This window comes from Pseudophryne corroboree, chromosome 1 (genome assembly GCF_028390025.1).
Source record: "Pseudophryne corroboree isolate aPseCor3 chromosome 1, aPseCor3.hap2, whole genome shotgun sequence".
NCBI lineage: Eukaryota > Metazoa > Chordata > Amphibia > Anura > Myobatrachidae > Pseudophryne > Pseudophryne corroboree.
The window spans coordinates 226,514,936-226,530,185 of NC_086444.1; the positions used below are offsets into that span (position 1 = coordinate 226,514,936).

General features: G+C 45.9%; 1 protein-coding gene across 1 annotated transcript in view; it reads left to right on the forward strand.

The window, feature by feature from the left end:
- Positions 1-15,250, forward strand: part of MAN2A1 (mannosidase alpha class 2A member 1) — a 309,002-nt gene that overhangs the window by 187,009 nt on the left and 106,743 nt on the right. Inside the window, exon 9 of the mRNA XM_063964104.1 lies at positions 6,188-6,390. Within this exon, the coding sequence (XP_063820174.1) occupies positions 6,188-6,390 (203 nt within the window). The remainder of the gene's footprint in view (positions 1-6,187; positions 6,391-15,250) is intronic.

Below are 15,250 nucleotides of genomic sequence, written 5' to 3' on the forward strand. Positions count from 1 at the left end.
GAAGGACGATCACAGGTTCAGCCTGGATGGGTCACCGGAGCCGCGCCGCCGTCCCCCTTACAGAGCCAGAAGAGACGAAGAGGTCCGGTGAAATCGGCGGCAGAAGACGATCCTGTCTTCAGACTAAGGTAGCGCACAGCACCGCAGCTGTGCGCCATTGCTCTCAGCACACTTCACACTCCGGTCACTGAGGGTGCAGGGCGCTGGGGGGGGAGCGCCCTGAGACGCAATATTACAGTATATACCTTAGGTGGCTAAAAAGAATACATCACATATAGCTCCTGGGCTATATGGATGTATTTTACCCCTGCCATTTTACACAGAAAAAGCGGGAGATAAGGACGTCGTGAAGGGGCGGAGCCTATCTCCTCAGCACACAAGCGCCATTTTCCCTCACAGCTCCGCTGGAAGGACGGCTCCCTGACTCTCCCCTGCAGTCCTGCTTCAGAATCAGGGTAAAAAACAGAAGGGGGGGCACGTTTGGCAGCAAATAAATATATTAACAGCAGCTATAAGGGAGTAACACTTATATAAGGTTATCCCTGTATATATATATATAGCGCTGGGTGTGTGCTGGCAGACTCTCCCTCTGTCTCTCCAAAGGGCTAAGTGGGGTCCTGTCCTCTATCAGAGCATTCCCGGTGTGTGTGCTGTGTGTCGGTACGCGTGTGTCGACATGTATGAGGAGGAAAATGATGTGGAGGCGGAGCAGTTGCCTGTGTTGGTGATGTCACCCCCTAGGGAGTCGACACCTGACTGGATGATTGTATTTAAACAATTAAGTGATAATGTCAGCAATTTGCAAAAAACTGTTGACGACATGAGACAGCCGGCAAATCAATTAGTGCCTGTCCAGGCGTCTCAGACACCGTCAGGGGCGCTAAAACGCCCGTTACCTCAGTGGGTCGACACAGACCCTGACACAGATACTGAGTCTAGTGTCGACGGTGACGAGACAAACGTAATGTCCAGTAGGGCCACACGTTACATGATCACGGCAATGAAAGAGGCATTGAACCTTTCTGACACTACAAGTACCACAAAGAAGGGTATTATGTGGGGTGAGAAAAAACTACCAATAGTTTTTCCTGAGTCAGAGGAAATAAATGAGGTGTGTGAAAAAGCGTGGGTTTCCCCCGATAAAAAACAGCTAATTTCTAAAAAATTATTAGCATTATATCCTTTCCCGCCAGAGGTTAGGGCGCGTTGGGAAACACCCCCTAGGGTAGATAAGGCGCTCACACGTTTATCTAAACAAGTAGCGTTACCGTCTCCTGATACGGCCACCCTCAAAGAACCAGCTGATAGAAGGCTGGAAAATATCCTAAAAAGTATATACACACATACTGGTGTTATACTGCGACCAGCAATCGCCTCAGCCTGGATGTGCAGTGCTGGAGTCGCATGGTCGGATTCCCTGACTGAGAATATTGATACCCTGGATAGGGACAATCTTTTGTTAACTATAGAACATTTAAAGGATGCATTACTATATATGCGTGATGCACAGAGGGATATTTGCACCCTGGCATCAAGAGTAAGTGCTATGTCCATCTCTGCCAGAAGAGCGTTATGGACGCGACAGTGGTCAGGGGATGCGGATTCCAAACGGCACATGGAAGTATTGCCGTATAAAGGGGAGGAGTTATTTGGGGCTGGTCTATCGGACCTGGTGGCCACGGCAACGGCTGGAAAATCCACCTTTTTACCCCAGGTCACTCCACATCAGCAGAAAAAGACACCGTCTTTTCAAACTCAGTCCTTTCGTTCCCATAAGTACAAGCGAGCAAAAGGCCATTCTTTTCTGCCCCGGGGCAGAGGAAGAGGAAAAAGACTGCACCATGCAGCCGCTTCCCAGGAGCAGAAGCCCTCCCCTGCTTCTGCCAAGTCTTCAGCATGACGCTGGGGCTTTACAAGCAGACTCAGATATGGTGGGGGCCCGTCTCAAGAATTTCAACGCGCAGTGGGCTCACTCGCAAGTGGATCCCTGGATTCTACAGGTAGTATCGCAGGGGTACAAACTGGAATTCGAGGCGTTTCCCCCTCGTCGGTTCCTGAAGTCTGCTTTACCAAAGTCTCCCTCCGACAGGGAGGCAGTTTTGGAAGCCATTCACAAGCTGTATTCCCAGCAGGTGATAATCAAGGTACCCCTCCTGCAACAAGGAAAGGGGTATTATTCCACGCTGTTTGTGGTACCGAAGCCGGACGGCTCGGTGAGACCAATTTTAAATCTGAAATCCTTGAACACTTACATAAAAAGGTTCAAATTCAAGATGGAGTCACTCAGAGCAGTGATAGCGAACCTGGAAGAAGGGGACTATATGGTGTCTCTGGACATCAAAGATGCTTATCTCCACGTCCCAATATACCCTTCTCACCAAGGGTACCTCAGGTTTGTAGTACAAAACTGTCATTATCAGTTTCAGACGCTGCCGTTTGGATTGTCCACGGCACCTCGGGTCTTTACCAAGGTAATGGCCGAAATGATGATTCTTCTACGAAGAAAAGGCATTTTAATTATCCCTTACTTGGACGATCTCCTGATAAGGGCAAGATCCAGGGAACAGTTAGAAGTCGGAGTAGCACTATCTCAGGTAGTGTTACGTCAGCACGGGTGGATTCTAAATATTCCAAAATCGCAGCTGATTCCAACGACACGTCTACTGTTCCTAGGAATGATTCTGGACACAGTCCAGAAGAAGGTGTTTCTCCCGGAGGAGAAGGCCAGGGAGTTATCCGAGCTAGTCAGGAACCTCCTAAAACCAGGCCAGGTCTCAGTGCATCAGTGCACGAGGGTCCTGGGAAAAATGGTGGCTTCTTACGAAGCGATTCCATTCGGAAGATTCCATGCAAGAACATTTCAGTGGGATCTACTGGACAAATGGTCCGGATCGCATCTGCAGATGCATCAGCGGATAACCCTGTCGCCAAGGACAAGGGTGTCTCTCCTGTGGTGGCTGCAGAGTGCTCATCTACTAGAGGGCCGCAGATTTGGCATTCAGGATTGGATCCTGGTAACCACGGATGCCAGCCTGAGAGGCTGGGGAGCAGTCACACAGGGAAGGAATTTCCAGGGCCTGTGGTCAAGCATGGAAACATCTCTTCATATAAACTTTCTAGAACTAAGGGCCATTTACAATGCCCTAAGTCAAGCAAAACCTCTGCTTCAGGGTCAGGCGGTGTTGATCCAATCGGACAACATCACGTCAGTCGCCCACGTAAACAGACAGGGCGGCACGAGAAGCAGGAGGGCAATGGCAGAAGCTGCAAGGATTCTTCGCTGGGCGGAAAATCATGTGATAGCACTGTCAGCAGTTTTCATTCCGGGAGTGGACAACTGGGAAGCAGACTTCCTCAGCAGACACGACCTTCACCCGGGAGAGTGGGGACTTCACCCAGAAGTCTTCCACCTGATTGTAAACCGTTGGGAAAAACCAAAGGTGGACATGATGGCGTCACGTCTAAACAAAAAACTGGACAGATATTGCGCCAGGTCAAGGGACCCTCAGGCAATAGCAGTGGACGCTCTGGTAACGCCGTGGGTGTACCAGTCAGTGTGTGTGTTCCCTCCTCTGCCTCTCATACCAAAAGTACTGAGAATCATAAGAAGGAGAGGAGTAAGAACTATACTCGTGGTCCTGGATTGGCCAAGAAGGACTTGGTACCCGGAACTTCAAGAGATGCTCACGGACGAACCAAGGCCTCTACCTCTAAGAAAGGACCTGCTACTGCAGGGGCCTTGTCTGTTCCAAGACTTACCGCGGCTGCGTTTGACGGCATGGCGGTTGAACGCCGGATCCTGAGGGAAAAAGGCATTCCAGAAGAAGTCATTCCTACTCTGGTCAAAGCCAGGAAGGACGTAACCGCAAAACATTATCACCGCATTTGGCGTAAATATGTTGCGTGGTGTGAGGCCAAGAGGGCCCCTACAGAGGAATTTCAACTGGGTCGTTTCCTTCATTTCCTGCAAACAGGACTGTCTATGGGCCTAAAATTAGGGTCCATTAAGGTTCAAATTTCGGCCCTGTCGATTTTCTTCCAGAAAGAACTGGCTTCAGTACCTGAAGTTCAGACATTTGTAAAAGGGGTGCTGCACATACAGCCTCCTTTTGTGCCTCCAATGGCACCTTGGGATCTCAACGTGGTGTTGAGTTTTCTAAAGTCACATTGGTTTGAACCACTTTCCACTGTGGACTTGAAATATCTCACATGGAAGGTGTCGATGCTGTTAGCCTTGGCTTCAGCCAGGCGTGTGTCAGAATTGGCGGCTTTATCATATAAAAGCCCTTACTTAATTTTTCATTCTGACAGGGCGGAATTGAGGACTCGTCCTCAATTTCTACCTAAGGTGGTTTCTGCATTTCACATGAACCAACCTATTGTGGTACCTGCGGCTACCAGGGACTTAGAGGACTCTAAGTTGCTTGACGTTGTCAGGGCCTTAAAAATATATGTTTCCAGGACGGCTGGAGTCAGAAAATCTGACTCGCTGTTTATCCTGTATGCACCCAACAAGCTGGGTGCTCCTGCTTCTACGCAGACGATTGCTCGTTGGATTTGTAGTACAATTCAGCTTGCACATTCTGTGGCAGGCCTGCCACAGCCAAAATCAATAAAAGCCCATTCCACAAGGAAAGTGGGCTCATCTTGGGCGGCTGCCCGAGGGGTCTCGGCTTTACAACTTTGCCGAGCAGCTACTTGGTCAGGGGCAAACACGTTTGCTAAATTCTACAAATTTGATACCCTGGCTGAGGAGGACCTGGAGTTCTCTCATTCGGTGCTGCAGAGTCATCCGCACTCTCCCGCCTGTTTGGGAGCTTTGGTATAATCCCCATGGTCCTTACGGAGTCCCAGCATCCACTAGGACGTCAGAGAAAATAAGATTTTACTTACCGATAAATCTATTTCTCGTAGTCCGTAGTGGATGCTGGGCGCCCATCCCTAGTGCGGATTGTCTGCAATACTTGTATATAGTTATTGTTACAAAAATTCGGGTTATTATTGTTGTGAGCCATCTTTTCAGAGGCTCCCTTGCGTTTATCATACTGTAAACTGGGTTCAGATCACAAGTTGTACGGTGTGATTGGTGTGGCTGGTATGAGTCTTACCCGGGATTCAATATCCTTCCTTATTATGTACGCTCGTCCGGGCACAGTATCCTAACTGAGGCTTGGAGGAGGGTCATAGGGGGAGGAGCCAGTGCACACCACCTGATCCTTAAGCTTTTATTTTGTGCCCTGTCTCCTGCGGAGCCGCTATTCCCCATGGTCCTTACGGAGTCCCAGCATCCACTACGGACTACGAGAAATAGATTTATCGGTAAGTAAAATCTTATTTTTTGAGAACAAACTACTTCCACCCAAAAAGGATATTTGGAGAAATAAACAATGAAAAATATTTTTCAACAACGTCTCCGGGCACACTGTTAAAGTTGTAAGAATTTGTGTTTAAAAAAAGTTCACCACAGGGCCACAATAAACCTTTTCTTCCCTAAATTGTTTTATGGAATCTTCCAAGACTAAGGCACTAATAAATGTATTTGGGTAGGTTGCCTGAATTATTTAGAACTGTAAATATAAGGGTTGGCTGTTCATAATGTTGCTACATTAATGAAAAGGGACATATATTATAACTGTTGGGCTTTTTGGTGCTCCCTGAAAGCCTTAGATACCACAGATATTCCTACCAAAAGTAGATAAGTGATAACAATAGTAGGATTTTATCATAGTAAAATTATATGCGCCTTCAGTATCACCCCTTTATTTCTACAATTAATGAAAAGGAAGTTACTGGTAAGGCTAAAGCTGGATACACTTATACAATCCATGGCCCGATCACCTGATATCGGGTGAACCAGCCGATGATTGTAGGTGTGTGAGGTTCTTTGAAGGAGCATTAGCCGATAATCAGCGTAAAACACTCTTACAGCGTGCCAGGATCAGGGGTTGGGATCTCATGCGCTGTTTACTATTTATGTGCTTGACCTTCCAGTCCCATAGAAGACCGTACACACGGAGTTATTTCTAACACCGTGAGTACGGGGCTCACAGGAGGTCAAGCTGGGGACACAGCACTCTGCTGATTGGGAGTGTTAACCAGATTAGCTGAGATCGAATAGGTGCGTACCCCATCTTAATTCTATGTTTGTATGTTTATTCCATCCCATTATACAACCCTTGTTTTGCAGGCACAGTTTGGTACACTGTCTGACTATTTTGAGGCTCTGAGAAAGGTTACCAATATTGACGAATCCAGCAGTCCATCATTTTTTCCAGTGTTGAGTGGAGACTTCTTCACCTATGCAGACAGAGATGATCACTATTGGAGTGGGTACTTTACCTCCCGGCCTTTCTATAAACGACTAGAGCGAGTAATGGAATCCCACCTGAGGCAAGCTTCTCATTATGATATAGCTTAATCTTTTTGCTTTCTTTTGTGTTAAATGGAGTACATTAGAATGCATGTGAGATCACACATATAATTAAATATATTTTCCAATTTAAGTCCACTCTATTATAAATTATTTAAAATGTTTTTTAAAACCCTGCTTTGTACTTACATTTTTCCTTTTTTTGTTACATAGTAAATCAGGTAACTATTGGTTTTCATTACAAAGATTGACTGCTGGCAAAGATTAACATTCACCTCATAGCATTGTTATCGCTATATATATTAAGATTTTTATTGTGAGCGAAGCCTAATAAACAAGCACATAGAACATACGCTTTTGGATGGGATCCATTTGGATGGTCGACCATGTTATGGTCGACAGTCATTGGGTCGACCACCATTGGTCAACATTGACATGGTCGGCACATGAAAATGTCGACATGATTTTAAAAAATAATTTATTTTGGGGAACTTTTCCATACTTTACGATCCACGTGGACTACGATTGGGAACGGTAACGAGCAAAGCGAGGGGACACGGTGCACTAATTGGGGTTCCCCGTCACTTTACGCAGAAAACTACACCAAAAAAGTGTAAAAAAAACCCGCATGTCGACCTTTTCATGTCGACCATTTTCATGTCGACCATGCCAATGTCGACCATAACATGGTCGACCATTCATATCGGAGCCCTTTTGGATATGGCCAAAAAGTTGCAGTTGTACTATTTGATTCACTACTTTGTGAGACCTATCATTCTGCAGCGGGGTACACTGTGATTCCACAGGGAATGACATCGGGGTGTAGAGTTGGATCTTGATCCGAGGCACCAACAGGCTAAAAGCTTTGACTGTTCCCAGGATGCATAGCGCCGCCTCCTCTATATCCCCGCCTCCAGGCACTGGAGCTCAGTTTGTAAGTTGGTGCCTGCAGTGTAGGCAGCTAACGGGGGCTGCGCTAGGCGGCCCTGAAAAGAGCTTTTTTGAAGAAAGAAGACTTCAAGGGCCGCAGCACAGGCACTTAAAAGGGCTATATGTCATTCTGACATATTGTGCTGTGGCTCCCTCACCTCCTCCAGCAGCGCTGTATACTCCCGCGCCCTGGTTGCCGGTACTTACAGCGGAGGGCTCCGGTCACTTCAGGCACACTCACCGCCGCTGCTCTCCTGGATCGTGTGGTCGCATCTTCAAGAGGAGGTAAGAGGGTCCCCCAGGCGGGACCTGCCGAAATCGCAATCTGGCGCGGTCTCCGGAGATGGACCGCGCCGCTGGTGTGGACACTGTGGCCGTACAGGGACCCCACTAGACCACCAGGGCAAGGGGCACAGGTCGGATTTTTTAAAATCCATTTACAATAGGCCCCGCAGTACCCGGTGGTGAAGTCCAGTAGAGGAGATAAGGCTCTGACCTGTAGCCCCTCCCCCCAGCCCCAGGCACCATTTACTGCAAATGTTCCCGCCCTGGAGCTGCATTTCTCTTCTCCCTCACACCCTGTCAGCGTTTGGGTGTCATTACAACACACCTGCGCTGATCCTGGGACTGCCGGGCAATGTCTCCTCTGTAAAGCCACCTCTCGTGAGCGCTGTGCATTTACAAGACACTTAAGTATTCTACATGTCGTTTAGACAGTGTTAGTTAAGAACAAGTGCATAACTACAGGGATATTTAATACAAGTATACTGTGATATACATCCAGTATTTACTCTGCATTGTTAAATCTGTATACATTCATAGCTTTACTAAGTAGTCCAGTTACTTAGTATTGCTAGTCCAGTGCAGTTTTATTGTTTGTAATGATTTCTGCATTGTACATGTGACTGTGTGTGCCAATAGCTGCTGTGTGATTTCTATCCCTATATTCTGTACCGTGAGGGGGGCTAAGTGCATCAGGGTTTTTATAATATAGTGTTTCACAGGATATACTGTTCTGGTATTTTTCTCTGTGTGTTTCAGTCACCATATACCTCTTAAATCATCTGTTTGTGCTCTGTATTTGCAGTCACAATATACAGGGTTTTTTTGTCGGGAACTTTGTCTGGCTATATTGTACTACAGGTTGAGTCTCCCTTATCCAAAATGCTTTGGACCAGAGGTATTTTGGATATCGGATTTTTCCGTATTTTGGAATAATTGCATACCATAATGAGATATCATGGTGATGGGACCTAAGTCTAAGCACAGAATGCATTTATGTTACATATACACCTTATACACACAGCCTGAAGGTCATTTTAGCCAATATTTTTTATAACTTTGTGCATTAAACAAAGTGTGTCTACATTCACACAATTCATTTATGTTTCATATACACCTTATGCACACAGCCTGAAGGTAATTTAATACAAAATTTTTAATAACTTTGTGTATTAAACAAAGTTTGTGTACATTGAGCCATCAGAAAACAAAGGTTTCAATATCTCACTCTCACTCAGAAAAGTCCGTATTTCGGAATATTCCGTATTTCGGAATATTTGGATATGGGATACTCAACCTATACCTGTATTATGCCCTAAGGCTACGCTTTCGCATAATGTCTGCTAAACAGGCTGGTAAATCCATGGCTGATCCTGCGTCATGCAGTGCCGACTCCACGGATTTATCTGATGATAACATTGCAGCTGAGGGTCCGGTTTAGTAACAAGACTTGGGCCCCCTGTGTGACCTCCTGTGCCATTGCAGCCAAATATTGTCCCTGCAGTTAATCCGCTATGGTCAGATAATCTGTCCATTCAATTGCAGCAATTAAATCAGTCTTTGGTTAAACAAAAACCTAACCCTCGCCCTCCTAGGACCAAGGGGTCATCTAAGCGGGACATTACTTCCTCACAATCCACGCATGTTTCAGATACTTCATCCGATGAAAATGGCGTATACACTGACTCCTCAGACACGGATGCGGATACTTCTGACGGGGAATTTATTACACAGGTGGATGTTCCTGACCTCTTGGAGGCTATCAGGCTGATTCTTCAAATTGATGATGAAGCTGAAACTCCAGCTACTTCTAAGAAACCCGATAAGTTCAAGCGTCAGAAGGTTACTAAATTAGTTTTGCCCCATTCTGACCATTTAGTTAACATTCATCAGGAATCCTGGGAGCATCCAGGAAAGAAATTCTCCCTGTCTAAGAAGATGCTAGCTCGTTATCCCCTCGCTGCAGAGTTAAGTAAAAATTGGGAAACACCACCGTGGGGGTACTCACAGGTCGCGCGTCTGGTGGTGTCATCTGCTCTGCCTGTCACTACCGTCACCTCTCTGAAGGTGCCGACGGATAAGCGCGTGGAGGGTTGCTTGAAGTCTATTTACACTCTTGCAGGTGCTGTACATATGCCCACTATAGCGGCTTCTTGGGCTGCATAAGCTATTGAAGCGTTCAGGAAGTTGAAGCGGGGCTACTTTCTGATTTTTCTGATAATGCTAGACAGTGTCTTTCATATTATTACTGCCTCTCATTATATCCAAGAGGCAGCGTCTGATGCCGGTGTCCTGGCGGCCAAAGCGTCTGCTAAGTCTATTCTGGCTCACCGGATTCTCTGTTTGCGGGAATGGTCTGTAGATCTGGACTGTAAAAAGACCTTGGAGCTGATCCCCTTTAAGGGAGACATCCTTTTTGGGGAAGATCTCAACAAGATTGCTGCTGACTTAGCTTCTGCCAAGACTGCATGTCTGCCTAGTTCTAATCTTTCAGTTCCGAAGACTAAAAGTACCTCCTTTCGTTCCTTTCTTGCTCCAAGCAAAGCAAAGGGTCAGGCGTACCCGAAACAGGCTCGCACTTCCAAATACACTAAGCCCAAACCTAAACATTCCTGGGCTGCCCGTCAGCCTGCTTCTAAACCAGACAAGCCTGCTGCATGACGGAGCGGGTCTCACCCTGGGGGACCCCAGGGTGGGAGGCCGACTTTTACGGTTTGACGAGGTATGGCTACAGACCACTTCAGACACCTGGGTAAGGGAAGTTGTTACTCACGGATACGCCATCTCCTTCAAGAAACGTCCCCCTCGCCAGTTTTGCTCGACAAACATCCCTTCGGATATGGTAAAAGCAAAAACTCTCCATTTGGTGGTGCAATCCCGCCTGGACACAGGAGTGATAGTGCGGTACCTCTGGCTCAGAGAGGCAGGGGGTACTATTCCACGTTGTTCCTAGTTCCGAAACCGAATGGTTCCTCTCAGCCCATTCTCAACCTCAAGTCTTTGAACAAATTTTGAAGGTATCCAAATTCCGTATGGAAACTCTTCGCTCTATTGTTCTGGCCTTGGAGCCCATGGACTATATGGTATCCCTGGACATACAGGATGCTTACCTACATATACCTATTGCCATGCCGCATCAGCAATACCTGCGGTTTGCTATTGGCAACCTACATTATCAATTCCAGGCCTTACCTTTTGGTCTGCCGCCGGCTCCGAGAATCTTCACCAAGGTCATGGCAGTCATGACTGCTCTGCCCCACCGTCTGGATATCAGGATCCTACCGGATCTGGACGGCTTGTTGATCCTGGCGAACTCCCCAGATGTTCTCCGTCATCTGAAACTGACGGTCCAATTTCTACAAGCTCAACGGGTGGCTCATCAACTGGAAGAAATCATTGCTGGTCACTGCTCAGAGCATGATGCACCTGGGGGCATTACTGGACACACACAACCAACAGTTGTTCTTGTCTCTTAAGAAGGTCCTGAAACTTCAGGACAGGATAAGATGCTTTCTATCTCGCCCACGTGTGTCAATACACTCGGCGATGCAAGTACTAGGCCTCATGGTGTCGGCTTTCGACATGGTAGAGTACGCTCAATTTTATTCCTGCCCTCTGCAGAGGTTAATCCTTTCCAAGTGGGTCGACCTGCCTCACCGGATCAGGACTCTCATGATCTCCTTGACTCCGGAGGTTCGCCTGTCACTGGGCAGGTGGCTACAGGACCAACGATTGAGCAGGGGTCGTCCCTTCTAGATCTTCAACCAGGTCCTCTTAACGATGGATGCCAGTCTGAGGGGTTGGGGTGTGGTGTTGGAGCAACACTCTCTTCAGGGTCGGTTGACCAGGGAGGAATCTCGCCTTCCGATAAACATTCTCGAGTTGAGGGCAGTGAACAGGCCTGTTCAACTATAGTCTGACAACGCCACCACGGTGGCGTACATAAATCATCAAAGTGGCACTTGAAGCCGCATGACAATGATGGAAGTGTCAAAGATTCTTCAGTGGGCGGAACGCCACCTGCCAACCATATCGCCAGTGTTCATTCCGGGCATCCTCAACTGGGAAGCGGACTTCCTAAGTCATCAGAACATACACGCCGGAGAGTGGAGCCTTCATCCAGACGTCTTTCAACTTCTAGTGGACAAGTGGGGCCTACCATATGTGGACCTGATGGCGTCTCAACACAATCAGAAGGTTCCGGTCTTCGGAGCAAGGACAAGGGATCCTCAAGCGATGTTCGTGGACGCGCTGGCAATTCCGTGGAACTTTCGGCTGCCGTATGTGCTCTCTCCAGTGTCGCTCCCGCCCAGGGTAATAAGGAAGTTCAAGCAAGAAGGAGGAATACTACTTCTTATCGCTCCGGCGTGGCCCAGACGGCATTGGTTCTCAGACCTGCAGGGTCTCTTGATAGAGCGTCCTCTTCTACTTCTGCAATGCTCAGACCTCCTCGATCAGGGCCCTTGTGTCTACCAGGATCTGGCCCGACTGGCTTTGACGGCGTGGCTCTTGAAGCTTCAGTTCTGAGGTCAAAGGATTTTCTGAGGCGGTGATTCAAACTATGTTGAAGGCCCGTAAGTCGGCTTTGGCTCTGATTTATTATAGGGTCGGTGTTTTACGGATTCAACCTCCCTATGTTCCTCCTGTGGCTCCTTGGGATTTGTCGGTTGTTCTGGATGCCCTTTAAGAGTCTCCGTTTGAACCTCTTGAGTCTGTGGACTTCAAGTGGCTTACAATTAAAGTCCTATATTTACTGGCTATTGCCTCTGCAGGAATGGTTTCAGACTTGGGTGCCTTATCCTGTCGGTCACCCTTTCTGATTTTTCACCATGACCGGGCGGTTCTTAGAACTCGCCCTGGTTATCTGCCTAAGGTGGTGTCTTCTTTCCACCTTAACCAAGAGATTGTGGTTCTGGCCTTGACCTCTCCTTGTCCTCCAGAGAGCGGTCTTTGGATGTGGTACGGGCTCTCCGTATTTATGTGAAAAGTACCGCCTCTCTTAGGAGATCTGATTCTCTATTTGTTCTTTTTGGTTTTCATAAATGTGGCTGGCCTGCTAATAAACAGACCTTGGCGAGATGGATTAGAATGGTGATTGTACAAGCTTATGTAAAGACTGGACTTCCAGCCCCTCTACTATCAAGGCACATTCTACTCGGTTAGTTGGACCTTCTTGGGCGGCCTATCGTGGCGCGTCCCTAGAACAATTGTGCAAGGCGGCTATGTGGTCCTCAGTGAACACGTTCATCAGGTTGTATGCCTTTGATACTTCCGCCTCCCAGGATGCTTCCTTTGGACGCCGGGTTCTTGTACCCGCTACAGTGCGTCCCCTCCCATGAGGAACTGCTTTAGGACATCCCCGATGTAATTCCCTGTGTAATCACCGTGTACCCCGCTGCAGAAAAGGAGATTTATGTTAAGAACTTACCATTGTTAAATCTTTCTGCGAGGTACACTGGATTCCACAGGGCGCCCACCCTGACGCACTTAGCTTCTTTTGGTTTGTATGGCATTAGCCGCTGGTACCTTCTCCTGTCGTGAGAATGTGGTTGTCTGTGGCTACTAACTGTTATCGTGTCTTTTACCTGCTACTGCATTGGACTGGTTAACAAAACTGAGCTCCAGTGCCTGGAGGCGGGGATATAGAGGAGGCGGGGCTATGCATCCTGGGAATAGTCAAAGCTTCTAGCCTGTTGGTGCCTCGGATCAAGATCCAGCTGTACACCCCGATGTAATCCCCTGTGGAATCCAGTTTACCTTGCAGAAAGAGATTTCACAATGGTAAGTTCTTACCATAATTCTCCTTTTACATATAATGCACATGGGTAAAGTTCTGTTAAGTTTTCTTGTGTTTTATGTGTAATGTTATTATTAAAATGTAAAGCTGTCTTTATAACGCAGAACTGCTGTTTGCTTTGGCAAACTCGTCCATCCATTGTGTTGTCTACCCGGAGTCAGGATACAGAGTGACAGTGTTTAAATACATACAGTAATAGATTTATTCAGCTGCGTAGTCATAATGAGTAAATCTTGCACTTTAATTTGTTGGAAAGGTATATTGATTAGTACAAGCGTTAATAATGGATTTTGTTCCATCTGTTCTTACCACAATGCAGAGCTGCATCCTCTTATTATGGAACTACGTTGCTTAAAATAACAATTGTAATGTTTTTTTTATGTGCGCAAAGGCCACTATTAATATAAATATTCCGGGATTTTATATTGCCTCTGACTTTTTCCATCCTGACTAGAATTCTCTGTAATTGAGAAGGCAGTAAAGTAACTAAGCTAAAATGTATTTATTACTTGTTTATTTTTAATGTTACATTCAATTAGGGATTCCTGTAACGGCAATTAAACAGGCATGATTATGGCTTGGTTTCATTGTAATTTTGACTGAAATAATACCTTACTGAAAATTCTTGAACAAGGAAAAACTATTATATTCCCCATTTGCCTCTATGAATAATGCACTGGAAGAACAAAGCTCATAAATGCCTTCTTAAGCAGCCTTAATATGTCTTGTCACAACTGTCACTTCCTTGGATAATTCTCAAGGACATTACATTAGTATTCAAAAAGGCAAAACTATGGTGAGGTTTTAGTAAAGCATGTTACCTTCAAGTGTTCTTCATCTTCTTTAACTGTTCATATACACTTGTATGTATTTTTTATTTATATACAGACATGGACAGATTTTTGTTGGTACCCTTCCATAAAAAAAGAACAACCCATATTTTTGACTGAAATAACCTGAAAATGATGAAAGGATTTGGCATCCACCATTGTTTATTCCATATTAAATAGAAATTAGACTTTGCATTAGATTTTTGATTCAACTGAATATTTGACATAATTAAATTATGGAAATCTTAACCTAATATTCTGTTGCACAATCTTAATAGGCAATCAAGCAATTTCTGTTGCTCTCAATGAGACTTCTGCACCTGTCAACGGGTAGTTTAGCCTATAATTCTTTAGCGAACTACTCCTGCAATCTCCGGTTTGATGGGTGCCTTTTCTACACTGCATGTTTCAGCTCTTTCCAAAGATCTTCGATAGGATTCAGATAAGGACTCATAGAAGGCCACTTCAGCGCAGTCCCATGTTCTGTTCTTATCTATTTGTAGGTGCTTTTAGCTGTGTGGTTTGGGTCATTATCCTGTTGAAAGACAGGACTTTCTGACACTGGATAGTATGTTCCGATAAAGAATTTCTATTTGATCTCCTCAAGACAACTCTATCCTTTGCTTTCTCTGATGTTCAGTTGGTGCACACAATGAGACAAACATCAGAGTGACTAGCTTTGGGCCTGTGGCTGCCACTACATGAGCTGTTTAACTGTTTAGCATAAGCAGTAGGTAACATGCTCATTTTCCTCTGTAGTTTCATAAAATGCATAGATTTTCACCTTGGGCAACCTTGACAACACTTATTTTGGGCCAACTGATGGATTTTGGCGCTAATTACATATTCAATACTATGCTGTGTAACATAAACCCTATCTCTAAATTAAAATAAAAGCACTAAATGTTTGTTTAAACTGTTCTGTGCTAATACTGAAAGACGTCTAGTATGATAACTATCCGGCCACACACATTCATCATTATAATAAAAATGTGTTAATATTATGCTAGCACCCGATTTATTCATTTAATTAAATGTGTT